At 51.5% G+C, this 24351-nt stretch overlaps 1 protein-coding gene across 6 annotated transcripts in view; it reads right to left on the bottom strand.

Moving 5' to 3' along the window:
• The window catches only part of PRKAG2 (protein kinase AMP-activated non-catalytic subunit gamma 2), a 258642-nt gene that overhangs the window by 133639 nt on the left and 100652 nt on the right, over positions 1 to 24351 (bottom strand). Inside the window, exon 1 of one of the 6 annotated variants that reach the window (XM_045864020.3) lies at positions 12541 to 13507. The exons of the other annotated variants lie outside the window; for them this stretch is intronic. Within the exon in view, the coding sequence (XP_045719976.1) occupies positions 12541 to 12634 (94 nt within the window). The 5' untranslated portion in view covers positions 12635 to 13507. Of the gene's footprint in view, positions 1 to 12540; positions 13508 to 24351 lie in introns of those variants that run through there. 6 annotated transcript variants of the gene reach the window in all.

Below are 24351 nucleotides of genomic sequence, written 5' to 3'. Positions count from 1 at the left end.
TACAATCCCATAGAAGAATTAAAATTTAAGATTAAGAAATGGAATAAGGCCCACCTGGAATGACTTAATAATTCAGTATTAAACCCTGTGGCTCGGACCATGAAGGAGAAGACAGAGGAGGTCTAAGCAGGGGGAGGCTTCCGTGACCCGCCCCCCCCCCCCCCGCCCCGTGGCCCCGAGAATGCTTGCAGGGGACTGGCCATCCCACCCCAGGCCTTTCTGCTTTTAGGTGGGTGGTTAAAAAGGCCCGAACAGCTACATCACCACACCTCGAAATCTGTCTGGGGACTCACAGCTGAGCGGACTGGGCCCTCCCCCACTTCGATTTTCTTTGATTTTTCTATCCTAGGGATGAGGTGATCTATTTTTAGTGCAGAGGCTGCTGTGAGGGAGAAGTTGCTATAGCGACAGTTGGTGGTTACAAACCAGGTCCTGCTACAGTTCCCCGTCATAAATAAATCCCAAACGCCGAGCCCCAGGAAGCATGCAGCCTTAGAGACGGGAGTTCCTCCCGGATCCGCCGGGGACCCCACCTGCTATGCTTCGCCGTGTGCGGTGTATAGGCTGAGCCTGAGTCCTCGCTAGCGGGGAAGCCGACCAGGACGTGGGATGCACACTGCTTTCACTGCCTCACCGGGGACTGACGGACGCTACACCTCCATCCCCAGGCGAGGAAAAACACCTGCGATTGTGCAGCGCTGGATGATGGGCAGGAGGCTGGTTGTGAGTGCAGGGCACCAGGTGAGGAAGCTCGGAAAAATGCAGACCTGGCTTCTGCTCAGAGACTAGCCCGGCGGGCGGGGCACACACAGCGAACGCTGAGCTCTTGACTGAGGCCGCCCGTGTGTGCGTGCGACGACTAGCAGCCGTCGTATGCGCGCAACAGAAGCATGCAGACGTACGAGAACATTCGCAGCAGCACTCCGTCAGAGCCCCGAGCCGGAAGCCGCCATGCCGGTGCAGGCGGGTGGAGAAGGGGCTGTGGTCCATGCGGGGGACGGGGTGGCCAAGGAGGATGCACGGTAGCAACAGCATCAGCTGGGCTGCATCTCACAGGGTGCGAGGGAAAGAAGCCGGGTGAAAAAGAACTCTCGTACGGACCCAGCACAGAAAGTTCAGCACCACGCCGTGCTGATCTTGCGGGGAAGTGCCCTGGAGGGAGTGGGGGGAGGCTTCCGGGGTGCTCTCGTGATGCTCTGTTCCTTGATCTGCATGTCGGTTACACGCATGTGTTCCAATTGCACATTTACCACCTACGATTTGTACATGCTTATGTATGCTTCTACTTTCATAACATCTACGTTAACGAGGTTTTAAAAGTTAGTATTGCATTGTTAGTCCATCTCAACAACGTAGTGCCCGAGGTAGATCTGTTTGTGGGTGCTGGGACCTGCTGGGATGCGTGGACCCAAGCCCCATCTGGTTCCAGCAAGTCCAGGCGCAGAAGTGCCAGACCTGGTCATAAGGATGGGGTGACTCCAGGTGACCTACCACCAGCATGGGAGCCCTGCTGTGGAGCCATCCAGGAGAAGGGATGCTAGTGTCACAGGAGACCCCTGGGAAGGGGGACCCTGGACGGGCTTTGGTAGGCGACGGTAATCACCCCCAGGCTGGGCGCACCTTGAAGGCTCTTGGCCCACAGGTGCCAGCCTGAAGAGACAGCATTTCACTCGTCTTTCTGGGGCACCATCTGGGCATCTCCTCAGGTCACGGCCACCGCTGCTCAGAGGTCACCTCGAGGCTACGGCCACTTCTGTTTCTCCTCTGATCAGCTTTGGCTGTACTGTGACCAGGCTGAGTCCCTCAGGAATGAGCCGCAGGGAGGACAGGGGACTTCTGACTCATCCCCCATGACTCATGGACTGCCTGGGGTAGCAGCCGGAGTGTGGGTGAAGAATGTGGCAGAGTGGGGCGCCTGGGTGGCTCAGTTGGTTAAGCGACTGCCTTCGGCTCAGGTCATGATCCTGGAGTCCCAGGATCGAGTCCCGCATCGGGCTCCCTGCTCAGCGGGGAGTCTGCTTCTCCCTCTGACCCTCCTCCCTCTCATGCTCTCTGTCTCTCATTCTCTCTGTCTCAAATAAATAAATAAATAATCTTTAAAAAAAAAAAAAGAATGTGGCAGAGAAAGGGGAGGCTTTGTGTGTCGTTGCAGCAGAGGGGAGGGGTACCCGTGGCCCACCTCACGCATAGTCAGTAGAGGGAAGCCCTATGGAAAGGGTGCCCAGGGTCTTGGGGCTGAGGCTGCCTGCAGTGGGCGGAGACACTCATCTTCTTTGACAGGTTGCCACGTGGGACTGACATATCCCTTGGCCTCTCCGGGCTTCAGTTCTCCCATCTGTAAAACGAGAACACCCCTCCACCATCTCCTCTTCCTGCCTTAACAGAGTTATTGAACATAAAACATTGTAGAGCCATGCAACGGGGCTGCCCATAAGCAAGTGGCAGGTGGTGCAAGGCAGGGGCTGTCCCAGGGGCTGGAAACACCTGCAGCCCCTCTCCCGGGGGGGGAGCCTGGGGGAAGCTGCTGCGGAAGCCCAGGGAGGATGCTTTTCATGCAGAACCAGCCCTGGCTCTCTCCCCCAGGCCCTCTCCTAACACCTTCCCTGGCTGACACCCCTTCCGGGAGCCCCAGCCTGGCATCCTCGGTTCTGTCCAACCTGGCCCCATTTTCTCTTTCTGGAATTTTCTTTGACTGCCCCTCCCCCTCATGTCTCCACCAGTCCAACCTCACCTCCTGGGTCCAGTGCACACAGAGCCCAACTCCACCTGAGCCCCAGAGCATGGGGCACCAGTGCCCATCTGAGGGGCCTCCTCTGTAGGCCGGGGTCCCCCGGCTAGACTGCAGGCAGCCGTGAGCCGCATCTCACACGCTCACCTCATTTTCAGCACCAGGCTAACGTGCACACATGATACGTACCTTTATCAGATGGATTAACTCGTAATTTCTGGCTTATCTGATCATGTGCAGCCAGATACACATCATAAAAGAAATGCGTCAAAACCTGGTTCGTACAGAGTCCAGACTGCGGCCCAACAGGCTGGTCTGAAATTTGCCAGCATACCTGCAGTTGAAAGATCATATCCATCTCTCTCTGTGGTGGAATCTATTCAAACTAAGTCCTATTTTAAATCCACAGAAAGGGATACTAGTAATTTCAAGAAAATGACCGATTTGTATAAAGCATCAACAGGTCTCATATATTTTTATTACTATAAATTTAGATTATCAGAGTGCACAGAGTGAACACACAGCTCTAAGGAATATGGAGCTGGACAGAGGTCAATGGCGTGGCCTCAGAGACAGGGCCCTTATTGCCGCCTGGGCCGCCCCCACCCACCGAGCCTCAGCGTCCTCAGTCTGAAGGAGCTGCATCTCCACGTGGGGAGAAGCTCACAGATCACTTGTGTGGTCCTCAAGTCATTATGGAGTGCCCAGTGTGGATCAAGGTCCATGTTCAGCTATATCACGGGGATTCAGTTTGTTCTCATTTCACAGAAAAATCCAAAATCACAGTGGCTTCAGCAAGGGAGTGGTTTATTCTCCTTTCACACAAAGGGTGCCTGACAGGTAAGCAGTCCAGAGTTCTCTGGTAACCCAGACTCCTGTCTCTAGATCCCACTGTCCTGAGTGTGTGTGTCTTCATCCTCAGCAGTCACCTTAGGGTCCAAGATGGCTGCCAGAGCTCCAGTCATCACAGCTACATTCAAGGTAGGGGGAAGGAAGAAGGACCAATGGGGACCCACCCTGCCCCTCTTTTACGAGTCTTTCCCATAAGCGTAAACAACATTCCCCTTTATAGCTCAGTGAATAACTTTGTCACAGGCCCTCCCGAGCCATATGCAGGCCACAGAATGAGAACTGGGGTCCTGTTATTGAGGAAGGCAGGTCATGAATGTGGGCAACAATCGGAGATCTGTCACAGGCAGAGAGAACAAGACACAGTCTCCACACCAGAGGAGTTTGGCGAGTCAGCCCAACCAGACTAACCAAACACTGCGCCGAGTTACTGTCTTACTGCCAATGTGAGCAAGATGGTGGTGGGTCCTGGAGCACTTGGGAGAGATTCTGTGGAAAAGCACCGAGAGGGTGGTGGGCCTGGAAGAGGAGGGCAAGGAGGCCAAGGAGGGTTCATCCAGCAAGGGGAACAACACACTCAGCCCCATTCTCTTTAGCTTATCTTCTGAAGACAACGTGGAGCCAGAGGGGACCCGTCAGCCACGTGACCCAGAGAAGTCACTCTCGGGGCCTCCTTGTCTTTTCTATCAGCCTGGAATGAGAGCAGACTCCCCAGGGGCCATGGCTATCTGGACACTCGGCACCCTTGACCAACCCAAACAATGCGGAGGTGGACTGGGGCCTGCCAAAGCCGCACAGTGGAAACCTCCAACAGAGCTCCACTGTTTCTTGTTTGGGAGAAAACCTGCTTTTCTAGGGTGGATCTGGGGACCTGCCTCCGGAGAGGCCACACTGATCTCAGCAGGAACGTCAAGAGGGGGAGGTCGGGGCCAAATGTGTCTGAGGGGTGCTGTGCTGGGTGGGTGCCACCGAGGATGACCTTCTAGGCACTGAGACACCTGTGTTGTTCCCCTGAGCTCTGGGCAACCCTGCTAAAGGCCTGTGACGCACAAGGCCCCGCCTGGAGCCCTCTCCACTCCCCTCCTGTTCCTCTCCCCTCCACGAGACACCCAGCTGGTGATCTCTGCCCAGAGCGACCTTCCCCTCCCCATCTCCCACATCGAAATCAGACCCTTCTGACGAAATCTCCATTTACCCTCTAATTTGTATCATCTTTTATCATACACTTTTGTGACCTATTTATGCATGTTTGTTCAATGTCTACATGCTTCCCCACTGTGTTCCCAGCACCCAAGTCCCACACGCCACGGCTGGAACTTACAGGAGCAAACCACGGAGACTGAGCAGGAAGCAAGCACCGGAAGGGTCGGCGATGCCCATGCTGGGGGCCGAGGCAGGGCAGAGACGCAGGGAGAGAGCACAGGCTGGGCGGAGGGGTTGCACCAAGCAGGAGTCAGGTTGGTGAGGCTCAAGGAGACCTCAGAATGGAAGAAATCTGCAGGTCAACCGGTCTCTTCTGTGTCTCCTGAGGGCCTGCAGGGCAATGCCGGGTCCTCCGTGGGCCCCTGTGCTGGTCTGACCACACCTTCCTGTCGCTTTCTTCCAGAATTAAGGGCACGGTTAGGTGAGTCCCAGACTCCATGCAAATGGACACAAAGCATCCGTGTCATTTGCCCACCACCAGGCAGGTGGCTTTTTCGTGGAACACTGTCTACAACAATGGGAGAGAAGGCTGCACGGCACACTTGTCCACAGATGCTCACGTGGCACTTTCTGTGGCCTAAAGACACCCCCTCAGGACAGACAGCCCTTCACTTCGGTCCACAGGTGCAAAAAAGATGGTGTCCTTGAAATGAAAGGGAGACACACGTGCCCAGAAGGAAGTAACCCAAGGGGGAGCCGGGCATGGAAGGCCCAGGAGGCCAGGGTGTCTGGACTTGGGGGACACAAGCCCCTCCACCAGGACCCTGCATGCTGGAGGCTCAGCTCTCAAGGAGGGCAGATGGCCACCCAGCAGAGTTGAAAACACTTGGAAGTGAAAGGTGAAGAGGAGTGAGAAGTCTGGGGATGATACCTCATATGAACTCTATTTTCTTCTTTTCTGTGTTCTTATTCTGGCATCTGGATCCTCACCTACCAGGGAGAGACTGCCCCTCCCAGGCCAGCCAATTCTTAGACTTTCGTATGCAAACAAACCAATCCAGAGCCCAGACTCAGAACCCCCTCCCCTGCCCAGTTCTTACGCTCAGAAGGCACCATCCCCCTGCCCTAGCTAACCATCCCAGGGCCAGGGACCAGACAGCCAGAGACGGCTCGACACCCCGCAGCCTGCCGGAATTGTCCAAGTCCTCCAATTCCAAACCTGCGGACCCTGCCTGGCTTTGCCTTTCCCATGGAAACCACCATAAAGGCTCCTGACCATCCCCTCCCCTCAACCAGATAGCCTTCTGTCTCCTGATCCACCTTGGTGCTTGGTGTGACTCCCCACGGTGTGCCGTGGCCTTGTTGGGAACCATCAGTTCATGGCAGCATCCCCTGACTTGTCTGTTGGCCTCAGCGAACCTGAATAATAATAAAACCTATGTATGAAAACACATCTCCCCATCATCTACGTATTTCCCTGTTTCCTTCTTTGCTCTGGACTGGCAGACATTAAAAGATTTCTCAATATATATACACACAATAAACTGTCACCATAAAACCTTCCAGGGAAACATGCATTCATTCCAACTAACAGAGAATTTCTCAGAAACCCTTGATGAAGGGCACCCGAACTGAAGTGGTTTCCCAAGGCCTTCACTTTCCCGAGTACTGAGAGCAGAGAAAGACAACCGGCGCCAAGCTAGCCATTTGGAGCTCAGGGGTCCTGCTTTCTGGTCGGTTCAGCCTCGCCTCCCAGCAAAGCTGAGTTTCTAGGAGGAAGGGGCTATACGTGATTTGGTTTATAGATACGAAAGCTATAGGGAGGCTGAACATAGGCTAAGCTGGGTCCTAGGGGTTTTATCACTTATTTGCTGTTCTTGATGAAATCCCTGGTATTAGCTGATTTGTGTTGTATCTTTCAGCCCAGCGTGGGGCTCGGCCAAGTATTTTAGAATTGCTTCTGAATCTGCCTTGAACCCTCTACGTCTTCCTTCCCAGCAGTGCCCTTGAGCTGGAGCCCCAAGACCGGGTTCCTGTGCACCCACTCTCACAGCCAGTGGCCAAGCACAGGTCTGACCTGGGGCCTAACTGAGAGGACACGCCTTCCTGGGGACTTACACTCTGGACCACCACCACTGCCATGGGATACCTGAGGAGGCCAGGGACACGGTGGGCCCAGAAGCCAGCTCGGCCCTCAGGGAACATCCATGCTGATTGGTTCCTGAGAACATTTGGACCCTGTGTGTTTTTTATTCTCAATCATTAAAGACAAATTATTACTGGAGGACAGAATTCGTCCTGCTCTTTAGATGTACCAAGCTCTTGACCTCATCTAGAAGCGGGAGGCCCATACAATGCCTTCAGGTGCCAAGGCTCCTGGGCCCTAAGACCCAGCCTGGGCCAGGTCCTTCCGGGAGGGTCTGGATGACAAAGCAGCAGGAGTGGTCTGACCCCAGCCAGGCATTCCAGCCCTGAGCCGAGTCACTCCTCCATCGCTATCCAGGGTCACCGTGTTTAAATCCAGCCCCTTTCCTGAACGTTCTCTCTCCCTTACTCCTCTATGTACTCCATGGGCTTCGCAATCTCGTCCTACTGCCTCAGACGTCCGCAGTACCCGCATCATCTGTGCAGGGTTGAGCGTCTCTGTTCAGACCAGGGCTCCCCAGAGGACAGCAGCTCTCGGAACCACACTGCTGGCGTGCTGCCTAACCCCCCGGGGCCCACGAACACCCATTTCCCTGTCTCTGTCGTCCTCGGCCTGTTGCTAGGATGCTCCTCTCTGTCCTGCTGGGATGGAGGAGGGAAGGGGCGTGGACAGGGACAGCCCCAGCCCCCACTGCCTCCCCCAGGCCTCAGTCAACCCTGAAGCCGTCAGTGCACGGATGGGAAGCCGAGGCCCAGAGCGGGTGAGCACGCTGCCCGCGAAATGCCCACCTGCAGCCACTCCGCCGCCCGCCTGCCTGCTGGGTGTGGACCGCCTGACTTGCTCAGGGATCCAGGGAGCCTGCAGAGAGAGGATGAATCCGGAAGTGCTTAACTGAGATTTTCCCAGGAAGCCCTCATCCGGGCCATGCCTTCCACCTGTTGTCTACCAGGGGCCCGTGTCCCGGGACCGCCGAGCAGTGCTTGGTGACGGCTGCACAAGGGAGGGCGGGAAGGGGAATGAAGAGCTCTTCCAGCTGGGCGCAGGTGGGATGGAGGGGGCCAGCGAGCCAGGCCTCTCTCGAGTTCTAGCTGAGATGAGCACCTAAACTGTGCACTGCTCTGAGGAATACCAGGAAATGCCCTCCTGTAATCCCAAACACCTCCACCCCTGACTCCTACGGAGTCTGAAACCCCCAGAACGCCCCAACCTTGATCCCTGCAGACGAGATGCTGGGTCTCCAGGAGTCTTCTGTGTGAGCACAAATTCAGCACAGAGAATGGGAGCCGGGGCTGGGCGGTTCCAGGCGGGCACCAGGCCCACGGAGAGGCAGGGTGGGGGCTCAGCCCCAGGGCTGCCCCTGCATGTGGCCGTGGGGAAGGCCCAGCCCTCAGAGCCCATCAGTGCTCTTCTCAGGCCCCTGGGGGCTCCATCTCGTGCAGGTACAACCCCGAGTCCTCTGCATGCCCACATGACCGTGAATAAACTGGCTGCCGGGCTCCCCCTCCCACGTGGTGGGAGACCACGCTCAGTCTCCCACTGAGCACTTGGCTCTGCTTCCTGCTGTCCACACACTGGCCTGTTGTTGCTCCTGGAACACAGCAAGGGTGTCCCTCCTCAGTGCCTGGCCTTCCATCTGTCTGGAGGGACCTGACCCCCGGGGTCTGCTCGGCCCACTTCCTCCTGCCCCTCAAGCCCTGGCAGAGGAGACCTCCTGCCCAGCTGGCCGCCCCTCGGCCTGCCTCTTCCTCCACCACACTCACCACCACCTAGCATCGCAAACGAAGGCTCACTTGTCTGTTGAACAAGCCAGACGCAAAGGACAAACACTGCGTGACTACACTTGTATGAGGTCCTAGAGTGTCAATTCAGAGAGACAGAAAGTTGAAAGGTGGGTGCCAGGGGCTGGGGAAGGATGGAATGGAAGGTGGTGTTTCATGGGTGCGGAGTTTCAGGTGGGGATGACGGAAAGTTCTGGAGATGGATGATGATGATAGTTGAACAGTGTGAATGTACTTACTGCTACTGGAACTGTGCACTTAAAAGTGGGGAAGGTGGTAGATCTTATCTCACCACAACTTAAAACATCAGCTCAGACGCTGGTGGGACTGGCAGAGCACCGGGCCTCACTGAACCTGACAATGGGTATATGACGCTGTTCTCTCTACTTCTCTATATACTTGAGGATTTCCATTACAGAGTGGTAAGGATATGTATTTGAATGAGACTGAAGGAGGAGTGGTATCTTTCAAGGCAGCTGCAATTGCACGAAGACCATGAGGGACGAGCAGGGAGCAGAGGGGACAGCTGGGGGAGGCAGGATGGACCACAGACGACATCACTTTCCAGCCCAGCCTGCTGCTTGAGGCAAAGAGCGAGGGATACTTCCCCCTGCACCGTGCCCTGCTGTGGGCTCTGCTTGCATTCACAGAGGACAGGATTGCTGGGACGGGCAGTGTGGGAAGATGAGTGTATCTGGGCATGAGGAACTCTGGAGTTTTGTTCCAGAAGTGATTATATATTTACCCGGAGGAGGGCTAACGGAAGGGGAGGCTCCCTGCAGCACGAAGACGCACCAGAGGTTCCGGTCTTCGGCGTCACTTAGACCTGGTGGCATGGGGACAGAGCGCCAGCTTCCTGACGCACCCCTTGGCTTCCCATCTCTAGGATGGTCCTCAGAAGGGATCTCTTAAGACTCCAGGTACATATATCTTTTACTACTACTCCACTCTAATTGCAGAGGATAGAAAAGTTGCTGCAGCCAATTCTCTCATCTGATTAGCATGATCCTTCCTAATCTTCCTTTTACATTTTTATTATTATCGCCACAGGCCCTTTGTCTACATAATCTGGATGTCTGTGGACCAGAGAGGCTGGAAAAGTCAAAATCATTACTTATAGATCACACGGAGAATGAAAACCTGAGCCGCTTGCTTTGCTTTGCAGGGGAGCTGGGTAGACGCGAGCCTCTGAGGTCAAAAGGGATGAGATTTTCATGAATCCGAACCCTCAAGGGTGTTTTATCGCAAGGCTTGAAGGGTTCCAAATCCCAACGAGAGCCCCGTACTTCCAAAGGAAAATGCCATCCAGGCAAATACAAATGGGCTTCGTGATTGCTGATCGGCTGTGGCCTGATTCTCCCAGTCGCTCTGGCCGGTCGGGAGGCTGTGGAGACAGCTGGGTGCAAGTGGGTGCATGCTCGTAAGTGTACACACGTGTGCAGCAAAGAGCTGTCTCGGCCTGAGGAACTGCAGGGACACCAGCCAGTGAGACAAAGCGCACCTCGTCCCACGGGGCACAGCTCCACCCTCCACTGGAGCCGAGGACACAGTGAGCGGCTCCTGGGACAGGGGGCACGGCCCTGGGGCGCACGGAGCCCATGCCGACTACGGGAGTGTGCTTGAGTTGAGGGAAATGGAGCACAAGGACAGGACAGACATGGTCACCACCCTCACGGGAGCTTTCTTGGGGGCAGAAGAGACCCCCTCTGGAATTCTTTGCTACGGGAATAACCACAGGAAGGAGTAGAGTTCGGAAAATAAGAACCCCGAAGCAATACCTACTCGACAACCAGGAACAAGGTATCCCATGACCAGTAATTCTGCAGCGAGAGCATAATGCGATGGGGTCACAACGACGGACTGAATGCTCCTTTGGCGCCCCATCCCTGTCCCTGAGAAGCCAGGAGATCACAGAACGGGTGACCAGGCTTTAGGGGAGGGATGGTTAAGCCGAGTCTGGAGAGGTGGGTGAGGGTTAGCGAGGCACAGAGGGTGGAGAATGCCCAGTGGACACACTGTTTTTTCTTCATTTGATGTCTCCCCGCCCAACACCTGCCATGTGGCCTTGCTCTTGGCTCCTTGCGCATGGAGGCCCTGACAAAAAGAAAACCGGACACACCACAAGCCTGGATGCCTGCACTCCGGCCACCTTGAGTGGCCTCAGCCTGCTTCCCAAACCCCAGAGGAATGCTCTGGAGGGAGCCCTGATTTTCCTGACCCTGGTCATGGTCAGAGCTGGCATTTGCAGGTGAGCACTTAGAAAACTTGGTCGACATGCAAATATTATTTTTGATCTTAGAAGCATAGGAGACATGATGACAGCCACATTTTAAATGCAAGAGGAGAAACCACAGTCTGGCAAATAATAGGCTCTTAATAATGGGCCTGCCCGTCCCCATTAGCAAAATGAGACTTTTAGTTAAATATTGGGTTCAGATTTAATTCTAAGGTAAATGAGTGTTTATTACTATATATTTTTTATTATTTTTTTTAATTTTTTTTTAAGATTTTATTTATTTACTTGATGGAGAGAGACACCGTGAGAGAGGGAACACAAGCAGGGGGAGTGGGAGAGGGAGAAGCAGGCCTCCCGCAGAGCAGGGAACCCGATGCGGGGCTCGATCCCAGAACCCTGGGATCATGACCTGAGCCGAAGGCAGATGCTTAACGACTGAGCCACCCAGGCGCCCCTTACTATATTATTTTTTTAAAAAGTCTTCTTTTTAAACCACATCTATGAATCAAGTCCAAGACATCTGCCATTCCTTCCCCAGGCAAGGAGCAGGTGTTGAGCTCCCACCTAGCTTCCCCATAGCGTCCGATCAGATACTACTCCTTAGTTCCTGGTTCCAGAGCTGGTCACACTTCCCAGGGTCACCATCCTCCCACCAGGGCCACCAGAGGCTTTCTGGAAGTAGCTGGTTAAATTGGATTAGCAAGCTATGTCAGCGAGTTTTATATTCACCTTTTTATTTTCGCATACTGCCTAGATGTTTTGCCAAAGTCATTTCCCCACTATACACAAGGACTATATTTTTTTGCCATGTACCATGTCATGTGCCACTCAAGGGACACAATTTAATGCACTGCTCTGCTTCCCCATCTTCACTATCTCTGGGATGTGTGCGGGGCTCTGTTGCTCCATCTCACAGCGGGGTGCTCGGGAACATCCCACCTCAGAAAGGCAGTAGCCACCAGGAACTTAAAATGAAGAAGACTACCATTTGATTTTGAGCGGGCAGGTCTTAGCCAGGCCTCTGTGAGCTAAGAACACTTTCAGCCAGAGGGGAACCTACCCCAAATCCATAGTCACTGGAAGTACTGAATCGCAGACCCTCCCCCACATGTCCTGGTCACAGTGGTGCCAACCCTCGTGTGTGAAGAGGCTGTGGAAGGTCCCAGAAGCCAGGGAGACCACAAAGCAAACTTCTCCCCCAGGGGACATACATCAGGCCGGTGCTTTTCCCTCCCACATTAACCCTTGATCTGTCTGATTCCTCAGCCATACGGGCGAAGGGTCCGTCCCCTTGACCCCCAACACTCGTTTTCTCTACACACCCACATTTCATCTTGAACAGCCAAGAATAACAGTTCCAACCCACTCCTTCTTTTTCCCAAGCCGCTGGTTTTGCCTAAATGGATGACAATCCAACTGATCGCTAACCTCATTGGGCCAGGTGGGGTAAAACAGTCTCAGAACAGCGTTGGGCAATTCATGATAAGCATTACCATCAATAAGGAGGCACCTGTCAACCTGGTCCTCTAACTCCTGCCTGGCAATTACATCCGCACACAGCGACCGCTTAGGAGGCTATGCACACACACGCACGCACACCATGGGGTTTCCCTCCCACAGCACGGACCAGCAGAGGATGGGGCAAAGGGCAGCGTCCTACCAAAAAGGCCATGGGGCTCCGACTGGCGCCTCTCAGTGCTCCGGTTTGGGTCCTTGTGCTTCTTGTTCCCCCTGAGACTGCCGAAACGCTTCATGAGGAGCTGTGGCCACAGGAGCAGCGACAGGTGACCATACCAAGCCCCGTCGAACCCGGGTCAGCACCAGGTGGCAGGGAGCCAGGAGGGGTGCAGCATCAGCCGGCTGGTGTGGGGCACCCAGCAGCCTCAGGCACCAAGAGCTTAGAGACACGGCCCCATGAGTCCAGGTGTCCTGGCCGGGAGCCCTCACCCCAACACAGGACAGGTCACTCTCGGGGCCAGCAGCCGCCGCGGGACTCGTGGGGCAATCCCACTGCAGTCCTTCCTCCGAGGAAGAGCGCAGCCGTCCTCCCCTCCACACCTCCAGCCACAGCCGCCAGAGCAGCCCGCTGTCCTGAAGTAGGCAAGAAGCTGCCGGAAGCACGGGCAGACGCTGCCAGTGGGTTTGTTTATGTAGCTAAGGTCAGCTGCGCACTCAGACACTGCAGGGCTTTTTCCTCCTTAAAATCAGAGAAGGAGGTAAGACTAAATAGGCAAGCGGAGGAGCCCAGGCCTGCCGGTCATGTGCAGATCTGCAGATGTCTCTTTAAAAAGACTGTAAAAGGAAACCGCCCTGGACAGACAATTCTTGGCACCAATTGGCCAGAGCACATTCCCATTATGACATGACATCACACAACTATTTTGATTCATGTGTTCCAGAGCTCCACGGGGTCAGAAGGCTCCGGCTGCGTCTTGGTGGAGGAGCCACAGGTCCCTGGGCTGGAAATCACTGAATCTATTTCAGCTCATGCTCCTTCGCGATGAAAGATGCAAGACCACCTGTGAGACGGGGATACGGGGGGCCGGAAGGTTCTTTAGCAAATGCACAATTTGAGCCCTGGGCTTAAGAACTGTAGAATGACAGAGCTTGCTTTAATTTATGTATTTATGTATTTATGTATTTATAAGTAGGCTTCATGCCCACGGGGAGCCCAACATGGGACTTGAACTCACCACCCTGAAATCAAGACATGAGCTAAGCTCAAGAGTTGGACACTTAACTGACTGAGCCACCCAGGCACCCCCCTCGGATGACAGCTTTTAGACACAGATTTTAGAAAGGATCTAGTCCAACCCCCTTCCATTACAGATGGGGAAGTTGAGGCTCAGGAAGGGGGTGGGACTTGCCCAAGGTCCTGTAGCTAATGGCAGAACCAGGGCTAGAATTCCAATCTCCTTGACTCCTAAGCCAAACCCCGATCTAATAAAACACAACAAAGATCTCATATGCATTTTGCAACTAATAAACCAAACTATAAAAATATGAGATAGAAAAATAACTTTTATATTAAAAAAATTTTTTTTTGCTGATATCTTCACTAGATTAAAGGGAAGTTACAGGATGTGCTACTGACTAGCTTTCTGATCTTGAACAGTTACTTCCCATTTCTGGGTCTCAGTTTCCCCCCTCTGTGTATCAAGACAAGACTCGATCACATTAGGATTTCGTCGACTTCCAGAAGTCTGAACTTCTAAATGGCTGTTCGGTGTGCCTTTTCTTTCCTGCTGGGACTGATGGACAGAAACAGTGATCAAATATTTGTAGCAAGGAAGCATGAATGAACAAACAAAATAGTTTTGCCCTCAAGGAATTTGCAAATGACAAGGATAAACTGTAAAGCAATAGAAACTGCATAAAAAAAGCTGTATGTGATCAACGGCAAGTGGTCAGTCTGGACAATGAGTGCCATCAGCACAGATGGACGGAGGGGCAACTGCATGGCCCCCCTTGGAAGGGAGTGCGTGAGCTGGCCTTGAGGGTTGGAGAGTCCAGAGGAAAGGAGAAGCCCCCAGAACAAGTCACAAGACCTACCCCCAGCTGGGTCTCCCAATGTACGAGTGGATCATCTCCGTTGTTAAATATGGTAGCCCATACTTACTGGGATTAAACTCTGAAAAAGAAGCACAGGTAGGTTTTTCCCATTGAGATTTCTTTGTTTCTTTGTTTCTTTCTTTTTTTAATATCTTATCAATTAAAACAAAACAAAGCAGGAGCACCTGGCTGGCTCAGTCGGTAGAGCATGTGACTCTTGATCTCAGGGTCATGAGTTCGAGGCCCACGTTGGGCATAGAAATTACATAAAAAGAAAAAAAATAATGAGTAAAAATTCACTTAAAAAAATAAAAGCAGGGGCGCCTGGGTGGCTCAGATGGGTAGGTGTCTGCCTTCGGCTCAGGTCATGATCGCAGGGTCCTGGGATTGAGCCCTGCATCAGGCTCCCTGCTCGCTGGGGAGCCTGCTTCCCCCTCTGCCTCTGTCCTTCTATTTGTGCTCTCTGGCTCTCTCTATCTCTCTATCAAATAAATAAAATCTTAAAAAAAAATAAAAGCAAAGCAGAACTTCTTTAGGAAAAGGCTACTAAACATGTGTTTCAGTAACAAAGGGGCATATTTCATTAAAAGGAAAATGAAAAGTTTTTGTCGAAGCCAATATAATATTCTTGTACTATATGAAAAAGAATATAGTGAGAGATAACATTTCAAAGCTTGGCGGCTAAACATGAGCGAGTGTAAATTCGCGTGGAAAGTAAACAGTGACTTTGGTGTGCTTGGTAGTTCTGTGCTTTGTTTTGTGGTCACTCACTCATCAAGTAGTTATTAAACCAAATGTACAGGACAGTTGCTGATGGAGGAGATTAGTGCTATGAATAATTCAAAGACATTCTTGTCCTCTAAGAACTGTTAATTAGTAAAATAATAAATCCCATTTGTTGAGTGCCCACCACAAGCCAGTTGGAGTGCTGGTCACCTCACAGTTATCATATTATTGCAATCTTCCCACCATCATGTGGGGCAGGCATTATTAATACCATTTTATTTAAAGATGAACAACAGGGGCGCCTGGGTGGCTCAATAGGTTAAGCATCTGCCTTCGGCTCGGGTCATGATCCCGGAGTCCTGGGATCGAGTCCCACATCGGGCTCCCTGCTCAGCAGGGAGTCTGCTTTTCCCTCTCCCCTGCCCCTCCCCCTGCTCATGCTCTCTCTCAAATAAATAAAATCTTAAAAAAAAAAAAAAAAGATCAACAACAGAGTCAGAGAGGTAGCTTTACCAGGATCACACAGCTAATAAGTGGGAGAACTTGTCTCCTCTGCGCGGCTTGGCCGGAACTTGCTGCTGTGCTCAGCTCTGGGCTCCACACGGTCAGAATTCACTCAACAGGAGTGTCTGGGGCCTTGGAGAGGAGGCGCGTAAGGATGTGACAACTTAGGCAGAGAGAAGAAAAGTATTACCCAGATCATTCAGGACCACTGTTCTGTTACTGAGATGGTAACAGAACATTCTGGAAAGAAATGGTGGACTTGGTCTGATTCCGCAAAAAGGTTTTGGCCCAGGATAGTTCCCTGTCCTGCATGATGGATCCTGGAAAGCTTGAGATAGAAGGTTAAGTGCAGCTTTCAGCCTGACATGGACACAAATCCCCAAAGAGACCCCACCTACGCCAACATGTACTTTTGACCTCACTTGAAATGTTCTTCCCAGGGTCAGTTTTACCCAAGAGCAGAGGAAAAAGCAGTTGGCGACACCCGATTTCAGAAACGGAGAAGCAGTGGTGTCCTGGAAAGTGCTGAGCAGGCCGATCTCTGGGAGGCGGGGAGAGGGAGGACGTGGTTGGCCACATTCCATGGTATAAATGCTCCAACAGTGGCCCATTTCAAGGCACCAATGGGGCACGGACAGACTTGAGAAATTCCTGATAATTTAACAACTGGCTCGCTCACCACTGGGGTCTTCCTGTTCAACTCATACGTGCCTGGAATTCCTTCAACTGGGGACAACGCTTTTTATTCCACAATTAGAGACAAACGCTGATGCGCCGGCAGAGAGGACACATTCACACTGCAGGTGAAGTGACCCAGGACCTTGCCTTCAGTACTGTGACTGAGGAGCTGGAAGGGATGGTCACTCACTGCCTTCTTCAACGTTTCCACCAGCTGATGGTCTCAAACGAACGAGGGCAACATGGCTTTCCGCAACTGTGATTCAGCTAGCGGGAGGATGTTCCGATGGAAAGTTTTCCTTACATGGGGATTTTTTTTAAGAGAGGGCTGGGGAAAAAAAAGGAACTAATGGCTCCCAAGATGGAACTGTCCTCAGACAGCGCTCCCTCACCACTGTCTCAGGATGCCGGCGGACAGAAAGCTCTTGTGCCCTCCCTGTGCGGCCCGCTCTCTCTCCATGCCGTGAGCATTTACACGTTCACAGAGCTCTGTATGTGAGACCTCTCTGGTGTCCCCAGTGGCCCTAAAATGCACGTGACCCAGGGCAATCCACTAGTGATCCGGGAGGCCTTGTTCCCACAGCCTGGGGGCAAGCGCTAAGACATAAGGCATCTGTGGTCCCCATAACTTGGTCCCATTCCAGGCTTGTGGTCATGGCTCCAACCAGGACTCGTCCCCTCTCTGCGGTAGACCCCCCGGTTGATGCCAAGCTCCCCTTGTCACCCCATCCCTATACACACAGATGTGCAGCAGCAGGGGGCCCTACCGCTGAGGGGGTCCTCATGGGGCCACGCAGGTCACAGAGACCATCCCATCCTCCTCCTTTGGAAGCTCAGGCGGGGCAGTCCAGGGATGACCCACGGGAGCAATCAATCCCCCCGAAGCCCACCCTCCCTCTGGATTTCCAATTATATTAAAATAAAATTTTTCCAAGGCCCAAAACTTTATCATGGAGGCCACTTGTGGACCGTGTTGGGTCAGCTGTGAACGACTCACTGGACGGTCACAAGGGGTCACAAGCCCGATGCACCCCTCAAGCGTGCCCTCGCACCTGGGGCTGCAGGGCTGTGGACGAGGCCCAGGTGCAGACAGAAGCAGCCAGCAGGGCGGAGCCTGGCTGCCGGGGGGGGGGGGGGGCGGGGTCTCACCCTGTTAGGGACGCCTTCTGCTGGAACAGAGGATACAGACTTTTCCTCAGGGCTTCCCACCACGCAGGGAGGTCGGAGGCCAGCCCGTACAATTCCGTTTAATTAATAAAAAGAAACGGAGGCTCAGAGAAGCAAACTGATTTGCCCAGGATCCCAGGGGAGGCCAGTGGTAGGGCTGGGGTTAGACATGGGGTCACTGCCCCCCACCACCCCCGTCCAGTGGCATTTAGGACCTCGGGTTGCCTCTTCTCTGTCGGGATGTGGGAAGAGTAAATAAAGACACTTGGACTGAAAACTGACTCCGAAAACCTTTGAGGATCATGTGACAGTACCTGAAAAGCACCCAGGTCTCTGAGAGTCTGCGAGCCAAACAAAATCCCATTGTGGAAGAGGAAAGTGGGTGCCCTGGGCGTGGGAGCTGCAGTGTGTGGGGACACACATAGTTGCTAGTGCCGTCCCGCTGGTTGCGAAAGACTGTGTCATATTTCATGGAAAGTTCTAAAGGTCACCGTGGCACTTGACTCCGAGTGAGACTGCCGTGTCACCTCCTCGGGGCCTTCCATGTCCCTTCCCAGAGACGTTTATGCGGCCAAGGCTCCGGAGAGTGACGCATCCTCACCTTGACTCAGGGACCCATGCCCACTCGTGCGTCACTCCAGCGCGGTCACGGTCACTCACCGCTCCCCCACGAGCTGGAGTTTAGAGGTTCCAGTTTGAGCGACAAGAGGGTGATTTTTTTGGCAAAGACAAACCACCTCAGCCTAAAGAGTTCAACTCACACCAGTGACACCTAAACCCAGTGACAATAGGGGTATCATCTTTCAGAGTACAGAAGTGTTCAGGAAGAGAGAAAAGCGATGACAATAATTATTTTTAGCATGCCCAAGTGCAACACCTAAAAGTATGAATCCTTAGATGATCTTAAAGTCTTCCATGGGGCATCACGTGCCCTATGGGGCCCCCCAGTGGGGGCCTTACTTAATCCCTCCTCATGGCCCTTCCAGGCTCTAGGGTCTCTCTGCCAGGCCAAGAGAGGTGCCAGAGACCAGAGCTGCTCCTAACCCCAGCATTCAGGTGATTCAGGGTGAACCCTGGGCTCAGGGGCTGAAGAGCAGGGGCTTTCAAAAATTAGATTCCAAAGATTCTAGAAGCCGAGCATCTGGATTTTCCATTTAGTTCATCCTCTGAGTTATGTCTTGGAAAGGCCAAAGTGGTAAAGAACTGTGCAAAAATCCTTGGCAAGGGTCAAGACCTCATCAACTCCCACAGAGTATGGCCACCTAGGCCTTCACCTCCCGAGCAGCCAAGCACGGTTTCCCTTTTCCAGAATCCGGGGTTCCTCAAGGAGGCCCCACGGGCTTTTCCACTTCTAATATTTGGAAGCCATGGGTTTAAACTATGAGATCTGAGCTGAAGCTTGCCTTTAATCTGTTTCTTTGGCAAAGTGAAATATATTACCAAACAAGACGATAAAAAGGAAGGTTTGAAATACTTAGGTCAAACGAAGCACGTAGGCTCACATACCAGGATGTGATTTTGAGCCATTTAGTTTATTCCTCCACCTTTCTCCCCTAAAACTTCCACGGAAGTTTTGAGCAAATCAAATTAGATAAAACTGCAAAAAATATCTTGAAAGCTGCAGAGCATTTCACAGGTAAAGAGCATCGTCTCAACCTTCACAGAAAGATTCCTCTGGGCTCAGACTCTGAGTGCCTCAAGGACACGGTGGGAAAAGCCAGAGCAAAGCCTCAGTTACCGAAAGGCGCCTCCTTGGGCGCCGACCCAGGGCTGGCTGCCTTGGCTCTGCGTCTCGGGGGAGGGTGCTGGATCCGCTAGCCTGGCTGGCTGGGCAGGGGCTGGGACCTGAGCGAGGAGCAGCCCATGTGCCGTTCCTGCTCCTGATCCCGACCCAGAAGTCAGAAGTAATTGGACAAAACCCTGCTCATCAGCCATAACACTCACAGCATAAGCATTTTATTTCTTCAATGAGGAACCAAGGGACTTCGCTACTAATAATTTACTCTTTTTAACCACACGCACAAAGAATACTGGTTCTTAGCAGCGCATTGCAATGGGAGGGGGGAGGTGCTATTTAGGCAAGAACACTGCCGCAGAGCATGTAGCTGGCCCGAGGAAGGAGACGGGAAGGATGAGAGTCAGAAGCCCTCATGATACAGAGCGTAGTTCCTGCATCTCAGTGCTGGCTGGATACGCGAGGTTGTATCACAGGCAATCTGGCGAGGACCCTAAATCCTCTGTAAAGAGTGAAGTTATAGTTCATATCTTTTGAATGAGAAAACTACAAAGTGTACAGTGCATCGAACACTTAAAAAGATGCATGTTTTGGTGCTTAATGGTTTAAGTTTCAAATATCTAGAAAGTTAACTTGGGTGGCTGGTTCACTTCTTGATGTTGGCAAAATATAAAAATGGTATTCCATAATTGAGATTGTTGGCTAATTCAGATTGGCCTTATCCCAAACCAGTCAGATGTTACTGTAGTCACTGACATCACTCACTTCGACTTCCTTTCCCATTACATTATTATTCTTGGGGTCGGGGGGCGTTACTGCCCCTAAGGGGTGAAAATGGCTCTTGGGAAGGGGGATGTATTCTTTTCACATATAAAGCACAGAGAGACACATAATACATAAATAATATATGGTATATCTGTTCTGCTAAAATTGCAAGGGGGTAATTAGAAACAAATGTCTAAGAAGGCTCTTTGCGGGTGTAAAAAAAGAAAAGGCTGATTAATTTAAAAAAGGAAAGCAGACGGGAAACTGAAGATTGGAGGGGTGAGTAGTCATCATCCATCATAATAAGACAACGTATAAGCTGTAACATTGATAAGCCATAAAACAACTGAATATGTACCCGATTTTAAAAGGTTCGTTTTAGGTTTTGGTGGCGTGGGGTAAGGGATTATTGCCTTTCAATATCTCTCATGGCAACTTGTTTGATTTTCTAATCATGTGAGTGAACTGCTTTACTGAAAACTCAAACGTAAAGAGGAGAAAACAAAATAAAACACAAACAGAATCTCGTAGACGGGGATCAGTACCTACAGCAGGGAAAATCAGCAAGGTGCATTCTCAGTACGTTGCTTCAGCAAAGGCTAAAAAAAGAAAAGCCAAATGTTGGGAAACAGTGTTGTAAGCAGCACCATGAAGAAAGAGCATCTCCTGGCATGCATGCCCGTATCTGGCTTTTATCTCTTATCTCTGGCCCAGAGGTGGAAGATTAGCGGGGAACATTATCCCAACCCTCCCCCAGTGAGGAGAATGGGCTAATAACACAGCTTCCCGCGCTTCAGGCAGCTTGGGGCTGGTGGAGCAAGGGTCCCTGCAGGATCAGAGGTCGAGGGGGAAGGTGGGAGGTCCTCCCAGAGGCCTACGAGCCACAAGAGCTGGACCAGCATGCCCTTCCGATGTCCCCACCGAGAGGAAACCCTGGGAAGAAACTAGACCCACTGCAGTCAGGCAAGGGCTCCTTGAAGGTCAGAGGATGAAACTCAGAAAGGATGCTCTGGAGAATCTGCTGTCTTCACTCTCCCCTCACTGGAGGCTCTAAGGGGATGGTCAGACCCTGAGCCAGCCCGGCACGATGTGGTGACAGTGACGCAGTCCCCTCCTCCATCAGCCTGTCCTGGCGTCTCCAAAGTCAATGAGCTGCAGTCACTGGCACCCTCACCCCTTCATTTCAACCAGTCTAAGCGTCCATACTGGCCAAGGACTAAGGAGCAACACGTTAAGGTATTTTTGGTCATCAAGACCTTGCTCTCATCAAAAGTAAGTTTTTCTACCGCGAAGGACACGATTAAGAGGGAGAAAAAGCCGCCCGCAGAAAGGGAGAAGAAGAAATCCGCAAAGCATGCGTCAGGTAAGTGTCCAGCATCTGGAATGTAGAAAGAACTTCTATAATTCAGCAACAAAAAGACAACCCAATGGAAAAATGAACAGACATGTGCCCAGAGAAGATACACAAATGGCCAATAAGTGCATGGGAAGATGCCTGATGTCCTGAGGGAAGGGCAGGTCAAAACCACAGTCAGATAGCCCCTGGCATCCACTAGCAGGGCAACGGGATCAAGTGAGAAGCTGCAGGTGTTGGGGCAACGGGATCAAGTGAGGAGCTGCAGGTGTTGGGGCAACGGGATCAAGTGAGGAGCTGCAGGTGTTGGAGCAGGGGTGGAGGAACTGGAAGCCTCAGACGTTGTAATAACTGAGGCAGGACTAGTCAATGGATGCTAAAACTAGCAAGTGAATGGTGGGGATGAAAAATACCACTGCCATTGTGGAAGACAGCTTGGCCATTCCTCTCAAGGTAAACAGAGAATTACCATAGGACCCAGAAACTCCTCGCCTGGTATCTACCCCAAAGAACTGAAGACAGGTGTTCAAACACAGACTTGGACGTTGATGTTCATAACAGCATTGTTCACGGTAGCCAAAAGGTAGAAACAACCCAAACGTCCGTCAACAGATGGATAAACAACATGAGGTCTGTCTGTACAAGGAATAGTATTCATCCATAAAAAGGAACGAAACACTGACGCCTGTTACAACATGGATGAATCTGCAAAATGGTATGCTGAGTGAAAGAAACCAAGCACAAAAGGCTACATTTTGCATGATTCTATTTATATGAAGTGTCCAGAAGAGGCAAATCCAAAGACACAGAAAATAGATCAGTGTTGCCAGGAGCTGGGGGGAAGGGGCATGGGGAGTCGTGGGTATCAGGTTTCCATTTGGGGTGATGAAAAAGTTCTGAAACTGGAGGGTGGTGAAGGATGCACAACCATAGGAACGTACTTAATGTCTCTGAACTGTGTACACTTTAAAATGGTTAAGATGGGGGGCACCTGGGTGGCTCAGTCGTTAAGCGTCTGCCTTCGGCTCAGGTCATGATCCCAGGGTCCTGGGATCGAGCCCCGCATCCGGCTCCCTGCTCAGCGGGAAGCCTGCTTGTCTCTCTCCCACTCCCCCTGCTGTGTTTCCTCTCTCGCTGTGTCTCTCTCTGTCAAATAAATAAATAAAATCTTTAAAAATAAATAAATAAATAAAATGGTTAAGATGGGGCGCCTGGGGGCCTCAGTCGCTTGAGCGTCGGACTCTTGGTTTTGGCTCAGGTCATGATCTCAGGGTCGTGAGATCAAGTGTCATGTCGGGCTCTGCACTCAACGGGGAGTCTGCTTAGGATTCTCTCTCCCTCTCCCTCTGCGCCCCCACCTCTAAAATAAAATAAAATAAATAAAATAAAATAAAATATTAAGATGGCAAATGATATGTTGTATTTTACCACACAAAAAAGAGTTATATTAGACCATGCAGATAGTAGAGGAAAATATACGTGAATTCCTCTATAATCCGATTCAGGGAAAGGCTTTCTATTGATGTCTAAGTGCTTTTACCTATGGTCAAAGGGCCATTTCTATGTTTCTTGAAAATCATCTATTTATGTCTGTTGCCATATTAGCTCAGAGATATCATCTTTATGTTTTTTTCATAGCCGCATAGTACTCCACTGTGTGGACATCCCTTCTTTGTTGTATCCAACTACTCTCCTAGATGCAAGCGTATTTCCAGTGTGTCTGCTCAGAGGACCTAAAAGCAGTGATGCCTCAGTATTCACAAGCACACTTAGCACCGGACCCTATTTCTAGATACTACTGGCCAGTAAAAGTAGCAAGTGCTCTTTGGAGAAATGGCCAATTCCAGGCCAGGGCAGGGAAAGGACAAGATGAGGCTGGAAGACTTTTATTTTTAATTTTAAAGATTTTATTTATTTATTTGAGATAGAGTGAGAGCGAGTGAGCTAGTGAGAGTGCACGAGGAGGGGGAGGGGTAGAGGGAGAGGGAGAAGCAGGCTATCCACTGGGACCCTGGGATCATGACCTGAGCCGAAGGCAGACACTTAACCGACTGAGCCACCCAGGTGCCCCTGGAAGACTTGGTTTTACCAGAAAGTAAGGCACTGCTTCTGACATGACAATGGGGACAGTCCCAGGAAAAAGGGACCAACCTGGGGGGCTCCTGCAGGCCAAGTCTAGGACAACTTGAACGTCAAAATATGATCATGACAAACCAAATCACTGAATAAAACAGGAGTCCGTGAGTACATATGTACATACATACACTGGAAAGGAAATTTCCTTCCTTAGTAGAATTCCAACCAATCAATACAGAATTTGTGATGAAATCAGAAAATCACCTTTTGGCCATAGTAATAACTGAGGCAGGACTAATCAATGGATGCTAAAACTAGCAAGTGAACGTTTGATGAGAAAGAAGATATTTACATAACTCCAAAGTAGTATTACTTGCAAAGGGAAAAACAGTAATTTTGTTAGGATCTCGCCGTGGCAGATGCTTCCCTTAACCCAGTGATCAGTCTGCATCACTGGGAGTGGGTCTGAGTGACATCACGTGCTTCCCACTATGACGCCAGGACAGGGCACGAGACATGTGGCACTGCTGCCCACCCAGCAAACCCAGATCTAATTGTAAGGATGCTCCAGGCAAACCCTGAATGAGGCAAAGTCTGCACAATAACTGGTCTGGGGTCTTGGAAGATGCTGAGATCATGAGAGACAAGACTGAGGGCTGTTCCGGACTCAGTCTCTGGAGAAAGGAGAATCACAGGCAATGCCTGACTGGGTGTTTCCTCTCCCAAAATATGATGCTATTGAGATAATCTGTGAATGGTGAATATAGCCTGTAGTTCAGCGAATACTATCAGATTAATGTCAATTTCCTGATTTTCATCATTAAACTGATTCTTGATGGTTCCGATTTTATATAAACACACAAATATTTACGTATTCAGAGGGGGGGACATAAGCCAGTGCGTGAAAATGGTAA

Source organism: Mirounga angustirostris, unplaced genomic scaffold, assembly GCF_029215605.1.
Source record: "Mirounga angustirostris isolate CCGP_5_RB_7025 unplaced genomic scaffold, mMirAng1.0.hap1 SCAF_12, whole genome shotgun sequence".
Classification (NCBI taxonomy): Eukaryota; Metazoa; Chordata; class Mammalia; order Carnivora; family Phocidae; genus Mirounga; species Mirounga angustirostris.
This window is presented reverse-complemented; position numbering and strand designations above follow the sequence as displayed.